This window comes from Equus asinus, chromosome 20 (assembly GCF_041296235.1).
Source record: "Equus asinus isolate D_3611 breed Donkey chromosome 20, EquAss-T2T_v2, whole genome shotgun sequence".
Lineage (NCBI taxonomy): Eukaryota > Metazoa > Chordata > Mammalia > Perissodactyla > Equidae > Equus > Equus asinus.
The window spans coordinates 14,947,089-14,968,398 of record NC_091809.1 but is presented as its reverse complement, the minus strand read 5'-3'; the positions used below and the strand labels follow the sequence as shown (position 1 = coordinate 14,968,398).

At 57.3% G+C, this 21,310-nt stretch overlaps 2 protein-coding genes across 3 annotated transcripts in view; one reads left to right on the top strand and one right to left on the bottom strand.

The window, feature by feature from the left end:
• The window catches only part of UHRF1 (ubiquitin like with PHD and ring finger domains 1), a 30,309-nt gene extending 23,227 nt beyond the window's left edge, over positions 1–7,082 (bottom strand). Inside the window, exons 1-2 of one of the 2 annotated variants that reach the window (XM_044752017.2) lie at positions 6,898–7,082; positions 5,443–5,609 (exon numbers count right to left, since the gene is read on the bottom strand). In XM_044752017.2, coding sequence (XP_044607952.1) covers positions 5,443–5,595 — 153 coding nt within the window. In that variant the 5' untranslated portion in view covers positions 5,596–5,609; positions 6,898–7,082. Of the gene's footprint in view, positions 1–5,442; positions 5,610–6,275; positions 6,620–6,897 lie in introns of those variants that run through there. The other variant, XM_044752018.2, reaches the window with a different exon arrangement.
• Positions 7,083–9,976: 2,894 nt separating this feature from the next.
• ARRDC5 (arrestin domain containing 5) lies at positions 9,977–19,394 on the top strand. Its single transcript, XM_014843127.3, has 3 exons — positions 9,977–10,291; positions 11,814–12,019; positions 18,765–19,394. Exons 1-3 carry the CDS (start codon positions 10,039–10,041, stop codon positions 19,290–19,292), a joined length of 987 nt encoding a protein of 328 aa, XP_014698613.2. The 5' UTR covers positions 9,977–10,038; the 3' UTR covers positions 19,293–19,394.
• The last annotated feature ends 1,916 nt before the right edge of the window (positions 19,395–21,310 follow it).

The window sequence follows — 21,310 nt, the reverse complement described above, 5'->3', positions numbered from 1 at the left end:
AGGCGGAGGGCTGTGGCCGATGTGGCCCGGACGCTGGTGCCAGGAGGAATTCTCATGCTGCTTCTGGCGGGGCCTGATGGAGCAGAGGTGGGGAGCCCGGCTGCAGCTCCTCATGCTCCTCTCGTGGGTTTTCCAGCCACAATGCTCCCCCCACGAAGCCCCTCACTGGACCTGCCCGGATGCTCACAGGCCCGGGCTCCGTGCCTCCGGGGACAAGGGTGCCGAGGAGGCCCCCACAGGGCAGGCGGGGTTGCAGAGGCCAGAAAGGCGAGGCTGGGCTGGCCCGGGGCCCCGCCTCCGGGATGGAATTCCCAAGCTGGTCTGGCGGCTTCCTGAGGCCGCTTCTGGAACTTTCCAGAAGGGCCCCGCAGTTGAAGCTTGCATAACTGTCTGCTATGACGAGAGGGTGTCGGGGAGGGTAGGGGCCTCTCCCCCACTCTGCTTGCCCGAACATTTGGGAACCACGGGGGAGAGCGGCTGGGCCCGGGGCTGCTCCACGCCAAGGCGTCCCGTGCGCAGTGATGGAACATTCTAAGGTCGAGTTCCTTATCGAGATCCTAAAATTCCAAAGGAGGCTAACAGCGCTAATAAAAGCCATAAAAACTGAATGACGTGAGCTGCGCTTATAAACCCAAAGTGACAATCCTCTATGACCCCAAATTTCTGTTGAAAATCCGTTAAATCGCCTGTAGTAAAATACACATGCGCAGTCTGGGGCGGACAACCCGGTCCAGCAGACTCAGGCCCAGAGGCAAAGCGGCCGCGACACTGACGTCCCGTGTGTGTCTCTCTCTTTCAATCGAGCAAGCTTTCCGCACATCTGGAATTCCGCCCCGCGCGCATCGGCTAAAAGCTGAACCGACACGTCAGGGATGTGAGGACCAAGCACGCGGGGTCCTTTTGGGAACTCGGATAACAAGCCCACACGCCCCCCCCCCCCGACTCTGTCCGCTTTCTGCCCCTGTGACATCTCGGGGGACTTGTCACGAGGCCCCGCGCTGCCCAGAGGCAGGAAACCGATGCCACTGGGTTTGCAAGGGGAGGTTCCCGGGGCAGTTCCAAGCAGCAATTTCAGCGAGAGGTGGAGGGGACGCAAACCGGGGACATGGGGTCCCACGACCCCATGTTCAGTATGAGCTCTGAACATGAGGGACCCACGGCCGGAGGGGGAAGCAGGCACCAGGAGGGCCTGATGGGCTGGGCGCACAGGGGGGAAGGAAGAGAAAACCACGCCATCTCTTCCTGGGCTGCAGCCCGGCCCCCCACCTTCCTTGGCCTCCAGCCTCTGTAGCAACCGGAGGCGTGGGCCGGCCAGACAGACAGACAGGGACAGGCAAGGGGAAAACGCAGGGAGCGGGACCCGAGACGTGGCACAGGGGGTACAACCTCCCCTCGGGGAGGAGCAGGCAGAGTGGAGAGCATGACCCCCTCGCACATCCCAGCCTGTCAGGGACACAGAGGGCAAATCGCTGGTGACAAGTGCACTCTGCCCTCTGACCTTGCTGGGCACGGCGGCGAAGACACCCTGGGGTGGCATTTTGGGGGTCTGCGAGGCCCAGACTTTTGTCGTGATGACACCACGATGCCACCGGCCATCATCACTTCTGTGGGCTCACGGGGGCACAGAGGAGCCTGCCTATGTGACATGGGGGGACACAGGCTCCCGACACCTCAAGGGGTCTGCACACGTGCCCTCAGGCTGGACCACTACGATAGAAACAACACGGTCCGCGGCCACAAGAGCTCCCTGGGGCCCCCCATTGCTTTGGAGGGTGGAAAGGGGCCCCGAGACCCAACAGTTCCAGCGCCCTTGCCCTTGAAAAACTCTTGCAACCCAGCGCCCCGGGGGACGTGTTCTAGAACATTCCGGGGCCGTGCTGTTCCTAACAGGAAACCTGGCAGCACTCACCCGGGGAGGCTGGACCACAGCGCGGGGTCTAAGTGACACACGACAGCCTGTGGCCATTTGGTAAATAAAGCTCTATTGGGACCCTGTTGGAACAGGCCCGTTCACCTGAGTGCTGTCTATGGGGGCTGGCCCGCCCCGGTGGCAGAGCGGAGTGTCCCCACGGAGACCAGTATCTACTCTCGGGCCCTTTACAGAAAGGTTTGCTGAGCCCTGGCTGGGAGGGCGTGGCATCCAGCTGGGAGCTGTCCCCGGGGAGGGGACCCTCCCTCACGCAACCCAAAGGCCAGGTCTCTGGGAGGGGACCTGTTGTACCTGCTGCCTGACCTGCCCTCGGGGAAAACCGGGCCGGCATTCAAGGCAGGGACGTTAGGTGGGGCACTGTGACATGAGTGGCCCTCGCAAGGCCACCCCCAGGCCGCTGTTTCAACTGCTCTTTCAGACTGACCCCAACACAGCCTCTTTAGTTGTTTTCCTAGATTATCTATGAAATTAGTGGTTCTCAACTAGGGGTGACAGTGCCTCCCAGGGGCCATGTCTGGGGACATCTGTGGTCGTCACACCTGAGGGTCCGCTGGCATCTAGAGGGTGGGGACCAGAGAGGCTGCTTGACCCCCTGAAGTGCCCAGGACAGCGCCCCCCCACTACCCCCCGGGAGACTGATCTGGCCCCCATGTCAGCAGTGGGGGACACTCTGAGTTATATCATTTATTGCGCCTTTATCGTCACCCAGGCGAGGGCTCAGCCCTCCACATCTGTGTCCGTGTCCTCCCCGAATTCGATTTGCACCATGCCCACGCGTGGCGGGGCCACAATTAGCCCCGAGGTTTGTCGTGGGAGCAGAGTCACTGGCCAGAGCCGGTGGCCACGGGGGAAAATGATGTCAAAGCATTGTACCTGGGCCCGTCAAAGGCGCCACGAATGACAGCTATTGTTATTTTCATGGGCAGCCAAAAAAAAAAAAAGGCGCCAGATGACGGTGGCTCTCGCTCAGGCTGGGCCCGCCGCCCGGAGTCCCTGCCCCCATTCGTCTCCGCATTTCCGCCAGTCAAGCGACATAACCGCCAACCTATTCAGCCTAAACAAGCCGGCCACGAAACCCTCCCATATCCTGAAGAAAGACTCGACTGTGTTCTGCTTTAGCGGCTCAGCCAACCTCACTGCTGACCTGGGACTGCAAGGCCCTGCTTCTTTCAAAAGGGAGGAAGAAAAAAAAAAAGGATCATGAACATTCTAGAACATTCTGTGAAAAACCACCGTCCTCTTGCACCCACTGGAGATGGTGCTGCTTTCTACCGCCAGGAGCCCGGTCTGTCTGCAGCCGTGACTTGCTCGGGGCAGCTGCCGTGGGGGCACCGTCGTCCCCCACACCCTCCTGGCACTGTCCACACGTCCCGGCGGCCGGGCCACTTCCTAGCCGTGCGACCTTGAGGAAATTGCATCACGCTCCGAGGCCTGGCTCCCTTACCCGGAAGACAGCAACGACTCTGCATTCCCTCACCAGGCGGCCGAGTGGGAAGGACAAGGACAATGAGCAACAGCCACAGAGGTCACACAGGAAAACGGGACCTTCAGAAATCTATAAAAGCCACATTGTCTCCTCACCGACATCCTGACCACTGCAGCCTCGATGGACGCATGTAACGCACACAGGGGCTCCTGTCACCATCACGCTTTGTAACTGAGACGGACGTTACGAAGACTTTTCCACGGACCAAATATTACGTTACCAATGGAGGGAGACAGGAGTTGGTTACGCGGGTGTAGACGAGTGTCAAAACTCCCAATGGTCTGCTTACAACGTGTTTCTCTCACTAGATACAAATTTTACCTACAAGAACCACAAACAGATATGGAACTCCGGTGAACGACGGGCAGGCTGACGTGTTTACGGGCGACATGAACTAGCATCTGCAAGTGACTTAGAAATGCACCCTCCAAAATAAGACGGACTCGTGGACGGGGCGAGGATAGAAAAGAACGCTACATGATAAAGCGAATACGAGGAAGGTCGTTGCTAAAATCTAGGGGAAAGTGTTTAGCTGTTCACGGTTCTTCCAACTTTCCTGCGTGTTTGAAAGGTGAAAATTAAAACGCACAGTGCCCGAGGTCGCTGGCACTCAAAAATATTCGCTCCCTTGAACTTGAGAGGACTAGATCCGACCCGCTTTGAACTCGGCCATGCGCTGTTCAGCAGACGCACACGCAGGTTTTCAGAAACTGGGCAAGGGCCTTGTGCTAAACGAACAGACCGAGGGGCAAATGAAAACCGGTTTGGATGCCACCAATACGAGCCACCGTTGGAGGCGGCGGGAGAAAGACGGCACCCAGTGGGGGGAGCGCCACTTCCAGCGCCCGCCAAGGCAAGGCCACATCGCCAAGTTTGCAGGCTGGCTTCCCCTCCCCAGGCCGGTGCGGGGGGGGATGTCACTGGATTCTGAGGACGTTCAAGTCACAGGAAGAGGCTCCAGCCCTCCAAGGGCGCCACGAGCCCTAAGGGGAAACTGATCATCGCGTCTCTTTCCGGGTAAGCACACAAGCCCATCCCAGCCCCCGAAACTCCTGGTCGGGCGGGCGCGGGGTGTTTATTTTTCCATCTAGACACCAGATGGCGGCAGTCCCCGGTTCAACACGCGACAACAACGAAGTCGGGCGCACACAGCCCAAGTGAAGACTTTGAATCCAGTTGTCTCCTCCACCAGTCCCTACGGACTCCGGGATGGCCCCAACGGCCAGGACAGACGCTTTCTGTTGAACCATCTTAGCCCGGCTTGGGAATCTGCCTCACAGCAGCATCCTCCCCTCAAAGACACCGACAAAAATGGAACCTCCCCACCCCCCCTCCCCCAGCCACCCCGGGGCCACTGGAGAAAGCATCCCAAACGTGGGCAGCTGATAAAGCAAGGGTGGCCATTTTAAATGGCTTAAATGAGGGGCCAGGGAGAGAGAGCAAAGAAAGGAGCCAGGCCAGCCGACCCCCCCAGAAGGTGCAAGCCCCCGTTCCCGCAGCCCCGTCAGACAGCAGGCCCAGAGGAGCGGAAAGCCCTGCTCAGCAAACACCGCCTCCGGACTCCGAATAAGCTGATCGGAATTTCTAGAAAACAGAGCCTGTGGGGTCAACGCTAACGAGGTGCAGGCGGTGGGGCCACGGGCGTGTGTTTCAAAGGAAAACCCCCTCTCTCCTCTGTGCTAGCGCTGGAGTAACCATTCTAGGCTCTTGCTCGAAATGCATCAGCCCTCTGTCGGCCACCTCCAACTTCTTTTTCTAGAAACTGTTCGGAGGGGAGCTTCAAAAATGAACAAGGGAGTTACAGAGCCCAGACGCTGCCGACTCGGGTGCCAGCTGCCCGCCCGGTGTGTCCACGTGCGAGTCGAGCCTTTGTTCCAGGCTCGAGCGTTCGAGATTTCTGTGGAGACGTGAAGCGGGACCGGACGAGGGGGGGGCCAGTGCATGTGCGGTGCCCGGACGAGGCAAGAACAAAGGTGCTGGCCGGCCAGGCGGGCGGGCGGGCAGGCGGCCTGCTGGGCGGGCTTACCTGCTTGCCTCGGAAGAACAGCCTCTGCAAGCCAGGCTCCACGTGGAACAGCTCCTGGATCTTCCTCCTCAGCTCCTCCACCTTCGTCAGCCTGGACAGCGAGTCCACGGTGTGGGCCACCTTCCCGTCCATGGTGCGGACCTGGATCCACATGGTGTCTGCTGGTGCTGGGGGGCGCGGGTGGGGGGGCAGAGAGGGGGAACCCCTGGGTCAGTTCCGCCTCCACCGGGCTGTGCCCTTCTCCGCTCATCATTCTGGCTTTTGTCCAGCCTGGGGACACCAGGAAACTCTCGGAACGCCCTCCCAGCCCCCTGCTCCCCATTGATCGCCAGAGCTGGCCCAGGGCCTGGCAAGGCAATTAAAGAGTTAATGCATTAAGGACGAGCACCGGCGGAGGATGGAAGAGCAGGAAGAAATTAAGAGGAGGGGGCAAAAGGCATCTTGGACCACTCCCTCCAACCCCTTCCCGCCTTTCACAGAGTTCAAAAAAACACCGATGTCCAGAGGAGCCAGGAGGACACAGCCACACCGGGAAGGGCCGAGTTCGCTCATTCATTCGTTCGTTCGTTCATCCATTCATTCATTCATTCCCTTCCTGGATGAATACTGACGCCAAAGAGAAACCCAAAAGTCCGGCGCGGGCTGCAACTTTAGAAGTCCCGGGGAACTCAACCAACTGGGACCGGACGCGGGGGGACCCCACCCGGGACCCGCGAGCCCCGGACCCCCGGGGGTCCCCCCCGCGCGCGCGTGCGCGACGCGGCCGGCCCCGCGGTGGCCATGGCAACCGGCCGCCCCGTCCCGGCCGGCCCCGCGCGCGCCGCGCCACTCACCTCGGCCCCGCGGCCGACCCGGCTGCCCCCGACCCCCGACCCCCGGCCCCGGAGCCCCTCTTGTGCTCCCGCCCGGCCGCGCGGGCCACGCCAGCGAGCCCACGCCCACCCCCACCGCCGGGACCGGCCGAGGGGCCCCGCGCGCCAAGGCCCGCCCCCCTTCACTTGAGCCGCCTCGCTCATTGGCTGCGCCGCGCCCGGCCGCCCCGCCCCGCTCGCTCCCCATTGGTCCAGACGCGCCCGGGGAACGAAGGGCGCGCGAAATCGGGCTCGGGCGCGACAATTGAATCGCGGGGCGCCCCGCGCGCAGGCGCGGAGCCTGACATCCTCCCCCGCGGCGCGCCGGGCCCTCCCCCACCCCGCCGGCGCGACCCCCGCGCGGCCCCGGGGATGATCGGCTCGCCCGGCCCGAGCCCCGGGGCGCCGGGAGCGACTCCCAAGGGCCGGCGGGGCGGAGGGCAGAGCCCGAGACGCGTGCAGGGCGGCCCCGGGGCAGGGGCGCGCGTGCTCCCGTGCTGGCCGCGCGTCCCGGGCCGCTCCGGAGAGTTGGGCAGAGTCTCCGCGCCCCGTGCACTGGGTCTCCCCGGCCCCGGCTGGCACCCCGGGCCGCCCGGCCGCTCACCTCTCCGGCCGGCCCCGATCCGCTCGCCTGCCTGACTGCCTGCCTGCGCCCCTGGCCCGGCTGGGGATGGCGATGGAGCCGCGTGCGTGGCCCGGACCCCGCGCGGACGTGCGTGCGACCCCGAGCGCCCGGACGGCCACCGCTGCCCGCCGCGCTGCCAGCTGCTCTGATTTTTTTCCCGCGAAAACTCGGCGTTTGGGAGTTGCGGGGCCGCGGGAGGCCGCGCCGGGGGCGGGCGCCTGCCTGGTGATTGGCTGCCACAGTGGCGGGAAGCAAGAAAGGGGGTGGGGGGCGCCCCCCGCCTCTGTCCACCCCCCCACCTCCGCCCAGCGGGCCACGGCCCCGCCCAGGCCTGCGCGCTCTGCTGGGCGCGCCCAGCGTGCAATGGGGCCGGGTGGCGGGACCTGGGTCCCCCCCCACTGTGCGTGCCCCCCGGGATCCCTAGGGACCCCTAGAATAGAGACTCCTTGACCTTCTAAAGTTCTTTCCCGCGGCCCCCCTTCCCGGGCACGCATTGACCAGGAGGGCAAGGAAGGCCGAATCAGTACCTAAACCCTGCAGGAGAATGTGGGGGACCACCCCGGGAGACCGTCTGCACCCCGATGGCCAGCCTGATCGCCCCCAGCCCCACTGCCTAGCGTCAGGGCCGGCCAGTGCTCCCCACCCTACCCACCCGCAGGGCTTGTTTGCTGGTTTTTCCCGCCTCGTTTTCCCGCCTTCTCCGGGCTGTCCAGGCGGGCAGGGCCGCCCTGCCCCCTCCGCCCTCCCTGCTCCGCTCTGGCCAGCCTTGGCGGACACACAGTGACCCCCGGCGGGACACCTACAAAGCGCCTGGAAGGGGTGCTCAGAGCTGGGGGGGGCGGGAGCCAAGGGTAGGCAAGACCGCCCTGTTGGCGGTCTCCGGGAGAGTAAAATCTCGCCCCAGCGGACAGGCAAGAAATGAATAAGTAAAACCCATCGTTTCAGATACTACTTGCAACGAAGACGGGACAATAGCTGGAGAGTGACCAGCGGCCATGTGGGGGGTGGGGAGAGGACATTCTGGTTGAGGTGACGAGGTGGGCCTCTCTGAGCAGATGACATTTGAGATGAGAAACCAAGGACAGATGGGTCCAGAAGGGAATAACAAGCTTGGAGGCCGGAAAAGGCTTGGAACTAGGTGTGTGTGTGTGTGTGTGTATACAGGGCGAGCACCAAGGAGGCCGGTGTCGCTGTGCAGACTCAGCAAAGGCGAGAAGGGGAGGGGACGAGGTCTGAGGGGTGTCGTGTCAGAACTCACAGGCCACCAAGAGAACTTTGGTCTTTCTCTTGAGAGCAGTGAGCAGCATGGCAGAGCTGTGAGCAGAAAAATAATGAGCTCCAATTTATGTTTTTACAAGTTTCCTCTGGCACAGAGTCCCTTCTGTCTTGGCACTGGCAGTTCTCCTTTTGTTCCCCAGATGGCAGAAGAATGGTCCCCCAAAGGTGTCCAGATCCTACTCCCTGGAACCTATGAATGTGGTCCCTTCTGTGGCAAAAGGGACTTTGCAGACGACATTAAAGGTTTGAGATGGCGAGATGACCCCGGATTATCGGGGCTGGCCCAGTGTCACCCCAGGGATCCTAATAAGCGAAAGAGAGGGGCAGAGGCAGAGAGGGAGATGTGACCACAGGGCAGAGGTTGGCGTGGTGACAGCCAGCTTCCAGACTCCATCTGTGCCGCCAAATGCGTTTCTGGATGCTCAGCCCTCAGCCACACAGCGACCACGTCATGGGGGTGGGCAGGTGTCAACCAGGCCTACAGGAGTTTAAAGGGGAAAAGGAGATCTTTCCAGTTGACACCACCAGCCACAGGAAGCCGGCCTGTTCCTGGTCAAGGCATTTCATCTGTGTGTGCCTGCTGTTGCAAAAACTCAACATGCCCACAGAGGGAATACATTGTTCGCCGCAGGGCATCATTGCCCAGGCTCCTGGGATGTCTGAAGAAACGTAGAGGGAGGGTCTGGCTTTCCTTGCAAAAAAGATCTTGGGGGCCTCATTTCTCTAGTCGTTTCGAGAAAGTCAGAGAGGTTGCTTTGGTTAATTGAACGTGAATAAGAGACCATGGCAGACATCTCCGAAAGAAGCTAACAAACCAGTTAGGGAGACGAGATACTGTTGGGCACGAAAGATATCACATAAAATGAAGCAAGAACCGATAGAGACAATGAATGAGGTCTGCCAGAATCGGGAGAATGGACACTTCCTAGCCCCTCTTCTTCTTCAGTGTCCCTCCCCCTTGGGCCGTAGCTGGGAATAACGCCTAGAGAGCGAAGGGTCTTGGTTTCCCTTTTGCAACACGACGCGTGCTCTCGAAGGTCATTAAGTCACTCAACAAACTTTTATTAACCTGCCTCATCCAAACCATGCCCTGGGTCTGGCAGACACCGGCGGAAGCAGACCTTCCTGAGACTAAGTCCCACCCTGGAGGGACTTCCCGTCCAATGAGGAGACGCAGGGTCAGGAGAAAGGTCAGTCGTGCAGGAAGATGGCGCTTCACGGCGGGGTCCGCGTTTAGGTGGCTCGCGCACAGTGCTCCCAGCATCTTGAGAACACACTCGATTTCACATCCAGAATCTCCGTGAGCTTTTTCTAACACGGACTGGTGTAAATATAGAGCCATTAAAATGACAATGATTGTCCGTCTGCGTGTGACCCCAAACCGGTATGTGGGCCCCGTGGGGTGCGCATACCGTCTTGGGGGGCCGTCGATGGAGCAGAAAACGCCTCTGGTCTCCCTCCCCCTGCCTCTCGATCTGTAAATGGAGCCCGTGATGCCAGCCTCGCCAGAGCGGTTGGAAAAATTCTTCCCTTCCGGGCCCCCAACCCCCAGGCGTGAGGACAGGTGTCCCCGACGTGGCCAGGAGCCTGGGGACCTCCTAATTGTTATTTCCTAGGAAAAAGCAGTCAGGCTCCCATTTCACGAACCAGTGAGGAATTTGGGGATCCTGAGCTACCATCCGGCCCCCCCAGACATCACCCTTGCCTCCCCTCCTGGCCGCGGGGGACCCCTTCCCGGAACCCTGTCTGGCTGATGTCACAGACAGGTGATCTCGCTGTGACCAAGGAGATCTCAGTGGCCTGGGGGAGAGGGGAGAATGTTTCCCCCCGCCCCGACCCCCCATGTCTGTGGTGAAGTCGATTGAGTTACTGCTGCCCAAAGATGCCATCTACCTGGCGGGCTCCAGCGTCAAAGGGCAGGTGGTTCTAACCCTGAACAGCACCCTGGTGAACCCCGTCGTGAAGGTGGAGCTCGTGGGACGGGGTTACGTGGAGTGGAAGGAAGAAACCGGGGCCTCCCGCGATTACAGCAGAGATGTTATTTGCAACAACAAGGCCGACTACGTGCATAAGACAAAGACGTTCCCCGTGAAGGGTAAGGGCGAGGCTGGCAGCCAACCCTAGCCATGATAGGAAGCTGGGTCTGGAAGGGAAACACATCTGTTAGTCGATCAACAAACCTAGAAGGGAAGCCGTGCAGAACAATGCCCATCAGATACACATAACATGAAAATAACAAGACTAAGGAACTGAGCGGAAGCCAGATATTCAGAATGAAGGTTCAAAGCTGTCCCCTTGGAAAAATTCTATGCTTGGGCCAATGTCCACCTTTGGGAGGCCCATAAGACATCTTTCTTTTAATTTTATGGATGAAATCTCCCTCTGGCAGTGAGACCCAAGGGGACAAAATAAGGACTCGTGTGAGCACAGGGAAAGAGACGGGAGACAGAAGCCCAGGCCAGAAGGCGAATTAATCCCACTTTTACCAGCGTCAGATCCCAAGTCTGGACAGACATCACGGGACCTGAGCGGTCAGGAAGGACCCGTCCTTTGCAAAATGTGTCCAGGGGGCTGGTCCTGGGGTTCCACTGCCACGCAGAACACTTGGCCAGGGCTGGCCCGAACCGACTTTAATTTTAGATTTTTAAATTTTAGATAGGGCCGTCGTGGAGGGTTCTCCCAAGACGCGACCGCCGAGCTCAGAGCTCAGAGCTGAGTGAAGGGAGGCGGAGCAGCCCTGGGCGAGGAGAGCGACATGCCGGGCTTAGTACTCAGCAATTATGTCGCCCGTCTGGGTCCCCGTTAACCCATCGGGATAACAGGACCAGGAAAAAAATCCCACTTCATGAGATTATGTTGAGGATGCTATGATTGAATGGCATGTGGAGGACTTAGAAGAGGGCTGGGTATACAGTAAGTGCTTAATAAGTGTTGGTTCTTTCAACCAAAACACTCCCCCGCCACGGACCACCCCCAGCATCCGGGGGAGGGGGACTGTTTCCCATTTCCAGGCATTTCCCCTCAAAAGCATCAGCCCAAGCCTTCGATGGGTTCCTTCGTTTCTTTCAGAAACATTTATCAAGCACCTTCTGTGTACAACACTGTGTCACGGGCTGGGGATGCATCACTGAGTAAAACACAGTCCCTGCTGTCCTCGAGCTGACCGTCAGGAGGGGAAAACACCATAAGGAGAGGGTTTTGCAGAAATGCAAGAAAAAAAATAATAAAACTTGGAGGTCCCAGAAGTGGGGGAGGCAGGATCCCTCCACGGTCCTCGGTCGCCACTCAGGCCATCAGCAAATATTAAGCACCTAGTGTATGTGGGCCAGCGAGTTCTGCCTGCCCTGCTCGCTGCTGTCAACGCTGCCTAAAATAGCGTCTGACACACAGTCGGCGCTCAGGAAGTGTTTGTTGACTGAACATGCGATGGACCTTCAGGGGCCGTGCGGGTCGCTCGGAATGCAGAGTCCAGCCTAGCTGCCAGGGACAGACAGGCCGAGTCTAGTAAAACCTCCCAGCCAACAGAGTAAATAAAGAGGAAGAAAAGAAAAAAAAAATGAACCCCCCAAAAAAAGCTTCCAGAACCTTCTGATGGCGTTGGTGTGTTTCGCTTTCAGATAATTGGTTAAGTGCAGGCAGCCACATCTTTGACTTCCATTTCAACTTACCTCCCAGGCTTCCTTCTACCTTCAGCAGCAGAACGGGCCACGTCTCCTACTTCATACAGGCCTCCTGCATGGGCCGGGAGCACGTCCTGGCCAAGAGGAGGATGTACCTGTTGGTTCAAGGGACCTCGGATGGCCACCAAGAGAGCCCGGCGCAGGTAGCCACGGGGGCGGAGCGTGGCCGGGCTGGGCCCCGCAGGCAGGGGGGCAGGGGGTGGGCAGGGGACCCAGAAGGCGACATGCTGGGGGCTCCCCAGGCCCCCATACAGGGGCATCAGAAGGCAGGGCAGGGGCTGTCATGCACTGGGCGACGTCTGGGGACATCGGTGGCTGTCGCACTGTGGGGGGAGCTCCTGCATGAGTGGGTGGGTGGGGACCAGAGATGCTGCTCAGGCCCCCACAGCGCCCAGGACGGCCCCCTGCAAAGAACAATCTGGCCCTGAATGCCCTTGACCCCGCAGTCAGTCAAGCCCGAGCAGAGGTCCACTGTGACCCCCGGAGCGAGAGAGAGGCCAGGATGCTGTGACTCTCGGGGGGCCTTTGAGCCCCCAGACAATGGAGTTGGTGCCCCCCTGCACCTCCCCACCCCACAAAGCCAGGAGAGGGGGCGGCCTCGGTCCCGCGGGAAGGAAGGGCCCTGCGGAGGTTTTCTGGCTGGCTTCTGGAGGCCAGGTGCAAAGGCAGAAGTTGGGGCGGGTGGAGCAACGTTGGCCAAAGTCGCTTCACCTCCCCCGGGGGACTCATTTGTTATCAGAAACGTGGTGGCAGAGGGGGCTGGCCTTTTCATTTCCGAGGCGCAGGTTATAATCTCAGTGCCCCCCACCCACCTGCTGTGTGACCCTCCGCGAGTGGCATTCCCTCTCTGGGCCCCCATTTCCTGGTCTGTAAAATGGGCATGGAGACAGTGCCGGCCTCCTGGGTCGTGGAAGGAGCAGTGAGAGGAGGTAATGCCGGGCCTCGGCTTCGCCCAGTGCCTGGGCGTCACCCGTAAACCTTGTCGCTGCTGCCACCGTCGGTGTTCTTATCTGCATCACAAGGATCATTGCTGGCCTGGCCAGCCGCAGGGGACAGTCCAGGAGGGTCCCAGGATGGGGAGAGGCTGGGAGGGGTGGGTCAGCCCTGAGAGGAGCAGACCAACTCAAGGCTGGCCTGGCCCACTACGTGCTGTGTGACCCCAAGCTGGCTCTGTCCCCTCTCTGGGTGCCTGACTCCCTCTGGCTGCTTTGGGGTGGATAGACCATGGGGGGCAGGGGGAGGGCAGGAGCTGGGGGAGGAGGGCAGAGGCCACTGCTCTGGTCCAAGTAAAGGTAGACTCTTGACCCCTAAGTCTTGACCTCAGAGTAGCCAGAGGGAGACAGGTGATGACCTTCCTCTGCCCACAGGGTAAAGGCTGGAGTCCTTCCCACTGCCCCCCAGGCCCCGCACGACCTGCCCCGTTCCTTCCCTGCCCTCCCTCCTCCCTCTGCTCCAGCCACACGGGTCTCCTCGCTGTTCCTCCCACATGCCAGACCCAGGCCTGCCCCAGGGCCTTTGCACGGGCCGTGCCTCTGCCTGGAACACTACATACAACCTTCCTATCCTTGCTCCTCACCCTTCCCACCTTTACTCAAAAGCCACATCTTCGGCCGCACCTATCCAGATTCAAATGAGCATGCGCTTTGCCCAGCCGTTTCCCTTCTAGAAACTTCTCCTCCTGATATCCCTTCACGTGTGTGAGGTGACCTCTGGCAGCACCGTTTGTGGTGGCAAAACACCGGAATCCACCTAAATGTTCATCGCTAAGGGGATTCAAGTAGGAGGATGGCATCAAAGGAATGTTCTGTAAATACATGACAGACAGACAGACGGACAGACAGACGGAGGGGCTCGCCCTGTCGGGATCTCCTAGGCACCAGGTGGCGCGAATGCAGCCAAGTTCAGAGCAGCAGGTCTAGTTTGGCACGTTGGTGATAAAAACAAGAAACGCACTTCCTCGCAGGTGCGACAGACGTCCCTGGAGGGAGACCAGAGAAACGGGCAACGGACGCCGTCCCCGGGGCGGGGGGCGGTCGGCCAAACGCTTCCCCTTGCAGTTTTCTTTTTTTAACAGCCTGATTGAGATATAATTCATGTACCTTATAATTCATCCACTGAAAGTGGCAGTTCAGTGGGTTTGGGTACATTCCCGTAGTGGCACAACCATCCTCTCTGTCTAGTTCTAGAACATTCCGTGAACCTGAAAAGAAGGCCCGTCCCCATCAGCAGTCACCCCCACCCGCACCCCCAGCCCCTGGACCCCACGAGCCCACTCTCTGTCTGTGGATCGGCCTGTTCTGGACGTTTCCCATCCATGGGGGTCACACGCCGTGTGTCCTTCTGTGTCTGCTTCTCTCCCTGAGTGTCGTGTGTGCAGGTCCGTCCACGTGCAGCTGTGTCAGGGCCTCGCTCCTCTTCACGGCCGCGTAATATTCTGGCGTGTAGGGTGGACACGTGTGTGTGGATCCATCATCCACTGATGGGCATTTGGGTTGTTTCCATTTCCTGGTGACGAACGCTTTGTGGGGACGTGTTTTCCATTTCTCTCGACTAGACGCCCAGGAATGGAATTGCCGGGTTGGATGGTAACTGTTTCCCCTCTTGAGGACCCGCCAGGCCGTTTTCTGTGGTGGCCGCCCGCTTTCCCATCCCCTCCAGCCGTGCGTGGGGGTCCCGATTTCTCCACATCCCCCCCACCTTTGTACCTTTGGGGTTTTGAACGACGTGGCCCATCCCGCCTTCCTTCCAGCAGTGGGGACCGTTCGGGAGACGAACTTGTCCCCAAGACCTTGCCTGACCATCGACGCTCAGGGAGGCCCCCACCCAGACCCCCTGAGCGCCCCATTCTGGGTCCCGCCACAGCCTCTTCTCCATCCCTGTTGGAAACGCCCTGGTTCCTTGTCTGCATCTCGTGGATGCATCCGTCTCCCCGACCAGGGCAGACGCTTGGCGGGTCCCCACTGCTGCGGCTTCTCCTTGCACTTGGCACCAAGTGCGTGCAAATCGACTGAATGACGGAACTCCTCCAAAATTGCAAATAAGCCAGAGGACTGTGGGGGTCCAGAAAACTCCCAGATCCAGGACATAAATCCAAGGTTGAGTTTGCACCCCGACATTCTCAGGAATTGGGGGCCCTTGGCCACCCCGCCCGGCCTGGCATTGGGGTGGGGGGTCTGCCCCGGGCCACCCCTGGTTCCTCTTGGCATCTCCTCCAGGACCAGGACAGAACGACAGGCCCAGCCGTGAGTTAGGGCACCGAGATCCTTAATAGCTGCGGGGTCCTAACGCATGCAACGAATTTTCGAATAAGACTGGAGGGATTTCCAATGAAAGGGCCTGACCCGAGAGGGGAAGCAGGGAGGCCTCGGGAGGCAGACCCCAGGGGCAAAGGGCGGAGGTGAGGAGGTCGCCAAGGGTCTGGGGTCGGCCCCAGGTCTCTGAGGGGCCAGACAGCCCACCTGGAGCAGCGTTTTTCAAACCCGGGGTCACGACCCCTTTGCGGGTTGCAAAATCAATTTAGCGGGTTACAACACATTTTTTCTTTTCTTTTCTTTTCTTTTTTTACCAAATGAGAGAACAGGCAAGACCAAAATAGAAAATAGAAAGAAATCAGTTTCATAGGTTGCATTTTTTAAAAAATAAAATAAGAAATCAGAACAGAGATTCAAATAAGTAGAATGGGAAATAGCAGGCAAAATCAGTTTGGCGGGTTGCGGTCAACTTTTTAAAATGAGAGAATAGAATATGTCAGAAAATATCCATTTAGTGGGTTGCCATGAACTTTATTTTTATAAAATCAATGTTTAGGACAAAATAGAGTAGTATTAAATACATAGAATAGAATAGAATTTACCAGAAAAAAATTAATTTGGTAGGTTACAAAATTTCAGTTTGGGGCTGGCCTACGGCCTAGTGGTTAAGTCCGGCGCGCTCTGCTTCAGTGGCCTGGGGTTCAAGGGTTCTGATGCCGGGCACAGACCTACACCATGCATCAAGCCATGCTGTGGTGGCGACCCACATACAAAGTAGAGGAAGATTGGCATAGATAGCTTAGGGACAATCTTCCTCACCAAAAAAAAAAAAAAAAAATTATAAAATTTTAGTTTTCTATAAAACTAAATAATAGGATAGAATAAACTAGAAATAACAGAAAACTAAATTCAGAGGGTCACAGTCAACATTTTTTAAGTGAATAGACTAAACAGAATCAGAAATATCAGCAGTTGTATATCTACATTTATATCTAGACGCAGATAGACGTATAGATTTGTGTGCTTTGCCACAATAATAAAATCTGTGTTTTAACTGTGAGTTGTGGTTACAAAAAAAAAAAAAGGAATCATAGGGGCCAGCCTGGTGGCGCAGTGGTTAAGCACACACGTTCTGCTTTGGCAGCCCCGGGTTCGCCGGTTTGGATCCCGGGTGCGGACATGACACCGCTTGGCAAGCCATGCTGTGGCAGGCGTCCCACATATAAAGTAGAGGAAGATGGGCACGGATGTGAGCTCAGGGCCAGTCTTCCTCAGCAAAAAGAGGAGGATTGGCGGCAGATGTTAGCAGATGTGAGCTCAGGGCCAATCTTCCTCAAAGAAAAAAAAAAAGGAACCACATATGACAAATGCCTTATGGGTCCTGCAAAGCCTAAAATATTTATTATCAGGCCCATCGCAGAAAAAGTTGGCCAACTCAGGCCCCAGAGCAACTCTCGGGTGTCAGCCCAAGAAAAATGTCTTCAGGATGCCCCTTCTGAAAATATCAAACACGTGGCAACAACGTAAACGTCCATCACGGGGGAGATGAGTGAACAGGTTATTTTCCAACACACTCAGTTGCCCTCGTGAAAACAAATGAATGACAGTGACAGGCACCCGCACGAATGTGTTGCAAACAGAACGTTGAGCAAAAATAGCAAGTTGCTGGAGAATATCTGCAGCCTGATTTCTTCAAAGGATTAAAACATGGAATACAATGCTATATATTTCTACCGTGAATAGAGGGATCCCTAGATATTATAAAAATTCACGTGAGGATTACAAATGCCCAATTCAGGTGACGGCCGGCTGTGCCGAGTAGGAGAGGGAGCCCAGACTGAAAGCGCACAGAACCCACGAGATTTCAGTCAGAATTGGCAATGTTTTCTTTCTTTTTTTTTCTTTTTTTTTTTTTTTTTTGGTGAGGAAGACTGGCCCTGAGCTAACATCCGTGCCAATCTCCCTCTATTTTGTATGTGGGTCGCCACCACAGCATGGCTTGATGAGTACATAGGTCCGAGCCCAGGATTTGAACCCTCGAACCCAGGGCCGCCAAAGCAGAACGTGCGAACTTAACCACGGCACCACCAGACCGGCCCCAGTATTTTATTTCTTAAACTGGTTAGAAGATACGTTTGGGCTTGTTTCTATTACTCTTTACACAATTTTTTCTAGAACAGTATATCTCGCGTAGGTCCCTCCATGTAGGTAGTATGAGAATAAATGTGTGAGCTACGAGAAAGAGATGACCATAAAATTCGGGATATTTGTCGTTGTCGAGGAGGGGCTGGGCACGCGTGACGGACTTTGGGGGCGAAACTGGTGAATTTCTACTTCCTGCCTTGGGTGGAAGTCACAGGAGGCGCCCTTCTGATAACGCACCAAGTTATACATTAGCTTGCGGGGTTTTCATGCCTGAGTTGCATTCCTAAGCACGTTAAAGAGCCTTTAAAAAATGCACAGGAACCCCAAATTCAGCACAACGGTCACCGCTGAGGAGGGAGGAGAGCAAACGGCCTCCGGGGGACACAGGAGGTTCTGCTCCATCTCTGCTATTTTATTTATTTGTATTTTCAATGGTGGAAAAACACACCTAACAAAATTGACCCTTGTAACCATTTTTTAGCGTCCGGTTCAGGAGCGTTAGGTCCATTCAAACGGTTGTACAACCTGGACGTGTTTTTTCTCAGAGGAGCCGAGGTCTGAGGCAAATCGGGGCAAATCCTGAATGGCGAGAAATAAAGCACATAGTAGGACCGGGCAGTGCTGTGCTGGGAAACCTAACAACCGGCTCTGGCGCCATTTGCCAATTTCCATGGCGGAAATACCCCCATTTGGGCCGATTTCAGGTTACCCACTTGATGTAGACGGGGGTGTGGGAGGGGAGTTTGGAAATATTTGTTACACTATACTCTCTCTCTTCCTGTTTTTTGGTACAAAGGGAACACACACACACACACACACACACACACACTCTTGTAAAAAGTATCAAGTTCCTCCAGAAGAAGATACCAGAACTCAGAAAAAGTAGGGAATGAATCCTTCTAAACTCCCAAAAAGCAAAATGTTACCCAAGCCACACATTAAACATAATGTACATGTGGCTTTATTGGCAATCCGGCCGCTGACCGGCTGTCGGAATAGCTGCGTTGTAAGGCACTTCTTCAAACACGTGACATAATTTCAACTCCACAGTTTTCTTTCCCCGATTCAGACCCCATCATATCTTCTCCTCAAGTCTGAACTCCTTGGGCAAGCCCTAGGTCGGGGACTTAAGACTGTAAGACATTCCCTGTCTTCCAGAAAACCAAGGCTCAGAGAAGTCAAGCGGCTTGTTCAAGGTCACACAGCAATTGAGTCACCGAGGTGGAGATGAAGCGAGGGTCTTGTGGATTTCTTAGGCCTGTTTGGCAGATAAGGAAGTGATACTCAGCGTGGCAAATGGCTTTGCTTAGAGGAAGCTGGGGGATGGCACACTCCAGGCTTTTGGCTGCAAAATCCCCACGGCTCCAGACGGCATGTCAGTGTCTCTTATCAGGACAGTCCCCTAAGGCTCAAGGCTGCTCTAATGGTGGAATGTCAGGCAGGCAAGTGGCCTCGATTGCTCATGGTTGTCCATCCCCACTCATTCTTCTAGAACCCTCTGTTGGTGGAGGCGGAGAGAAAGGTCTCCTACAATTGCTGCAGCCAGGGCACCATCTCGCTCCAAATCCAGATGGAGAAGAACAGCTTCGTGCCGGGCGAGAAGGTCACCTTCACCACCGAGATCAACAACCAGACCAGCAAGTGCATCAAGACGGTCATCGTTGCCCTGTACGGCCACGTCCAGTACGAGGGCTTCACGCCCAAGGCGGAGCGGCGCCTGCGCGTGGACAGCAGCGAGCTGTTGCGACAGGAGGCCAACACCCCCATCGCGCCCTTCGCCACCACCAAGATTGTGGGCGCCTTCAACCTCCCGCTCCTGCTGTCCGTGAGCGGGGGCGCGCGGGACGGCGGGATCATGACCACCCACTACGAGCTGGTGGGCACCGTCCACCTGCCCTGGTCGCTGAGCAGCGTGAAGGTCACTGTGCCCATCATCATCACCAGCGCCCCCCGGGACTCGAGCAGCTGCCAGCTCCCGGAGGCGGGCGTGGTACCCGAGAGCCCGGAGCGCCAGAATTAAAAGCCCAAACTTCTAAATATTAAAAGCTTTATCAGATGCTACCGGCTGCCCTTTCTTGGTCGGGCACAGATGGCCTTCGGACGAGTCTGGGTGCCCCCCCCCCCCGAGTCCCGGCCACGTGGGCATCCATGTCTCTGATCCCAAGAAAATTCACTGAATGGCCAGGGATGCTGCTCAGCCCCCGCGGCACTCAGGACGGTCCACAGACAGTGACTCGGTCCCCAGGTCAGCTGTGCCGAGGGGGACAGACCCGGGGCTGGGGCAATTCACGGGGGCAGGTAGTTGCTGAGCCCCTGGGCTGCGTCTGTAGCCTCTGACCCAGGTCTGTCCTGCCCTCACAGCCCTCCACCGTCTGCCCCACCTCCCTCAGGTAACCGGGCCACACCTCCGCCCACGTCCAGTCCATCAACAAGCCACGGGGACTCCTTCTCCCCAATCCACCCCAAATCCTCCCATTTCTCTCCCCTCCTCTGCTTCCACCTGGTCCCATCCATCATCATGGGACACCGGAGCAGCGCGGTCACCTGAACCCGGGTATCCCGGCTCCTGGCCCTGGTCCCCCACAATCTGTCCTCCCTGAAAATAAAAATCCAGAATGCCCAGTTAAATTGGAATTTCAGAAGAACGACAATTTTTTTTTTAGCATAAGTATATCCCACGCCATCTTTGGGCTATACTTATACTTAAAAAAAATCATTCCTCGTTTACGTGACGTTCCAGTTTAACTGGGGGTCCTGTGTTTTATCTGGCAACCCAATTCCCGAGCAACAACAAGACGCCCGTCACAAATGAGGCCACCTCGTTCCTCGACTTAAGATGTCCACGGGGTCCCCACAGCCCGTGTTGGGGCCCACAGGGCCCCGCGTGGTCAGGAATGAAGGCATGGTCCCCAGAGCATCTTCCTGGGCTAATAACTCTGACAGTTTCTCCAGGCCTCAGCAGGGTGCAAAAAACCCAACCTGCCTCACCCAGGCCGCAGGCCCTCTGTCAGTGCGCAGATGGTGGACATGTGCACTTGAATGATTCCAGAAGGTTCCGGAAGATTCCAGAAGACAAGGCAGAGTAGTGCCAACTGAGACACTGTTTTACATCAAACTTTTTTTTGTGGGAAGGTGGGGCGTATAGGATGCACAGATTTAATGATTTCTTTTCTAATTATGATTATTTTTTTCATAGGAGAAGCCCTTCACTTTTGGCCATGTTTTGGGGGGGGGGGTCTCCAAAAGAGCTTGTGGGATGGGAGTCCAGGCTCCCTGGATGGGGCTGCTGCTGGGCCAGCATGGGGGTGTGCCCCTGCTGGCTTGGGGATGTGACCTTCCTGGGGTGGCGTCCTCTGGCTGCCCCGCTTCCCGGAAACTCGCAAAAAGGCTTTTAATTGGCAGGGAGGGGGGACATGGGGGTGGTCTTGCTTGCCCCAATGTCCTCAGCCCCAGCCTGGGCATCCTTGAGGCTCCAGAGGCCATCCCCCATCCCCAGAACTCAGTCCAAGAGGGCTATGTTCTTCAAAGCTGCAGAGCTGATGCCACCTCCTCCAGGAAGCCTTCCAGGCTTGCCTCTCACTCTCCACTGAGCTCCCCAGTCCTTTCCTCCGTCTAGTCCTGACCACACACCCCGCAAAGGCCTGTGTCCAACTCTGCTTTATGCCTGGGGGGCAACTAAGGTGAGGGGAACCACAGCAGAGTCCTCCACGGGGCCCCAGCACTGCCTCAGCTCCTGAGTGTTTGTTGAATGAATAAATAACAACAGTGTTCAGGAATGCGCTCATCTTGCAGGGTGGGAAGCCCGGTTTCAAGAACCCAGAAGTGGGTTGTAAGCCAGCTGGCGACGGCCCCTCCCAGGTGGGATGTCGGAGGCCGGAGAGGGGGCACCTTCGGAGCAGTGACTGAGATTCATTCTTGGGTTATTCTGCCTCACTATATTATCCCTACTTCCTTCAGCTTTGGGACAAGAGATTCCGCCTCTCTGAGCCTCAGTTTCCCCCTCTGTAACATGGACATAACGATAGCATTCACCCCTAG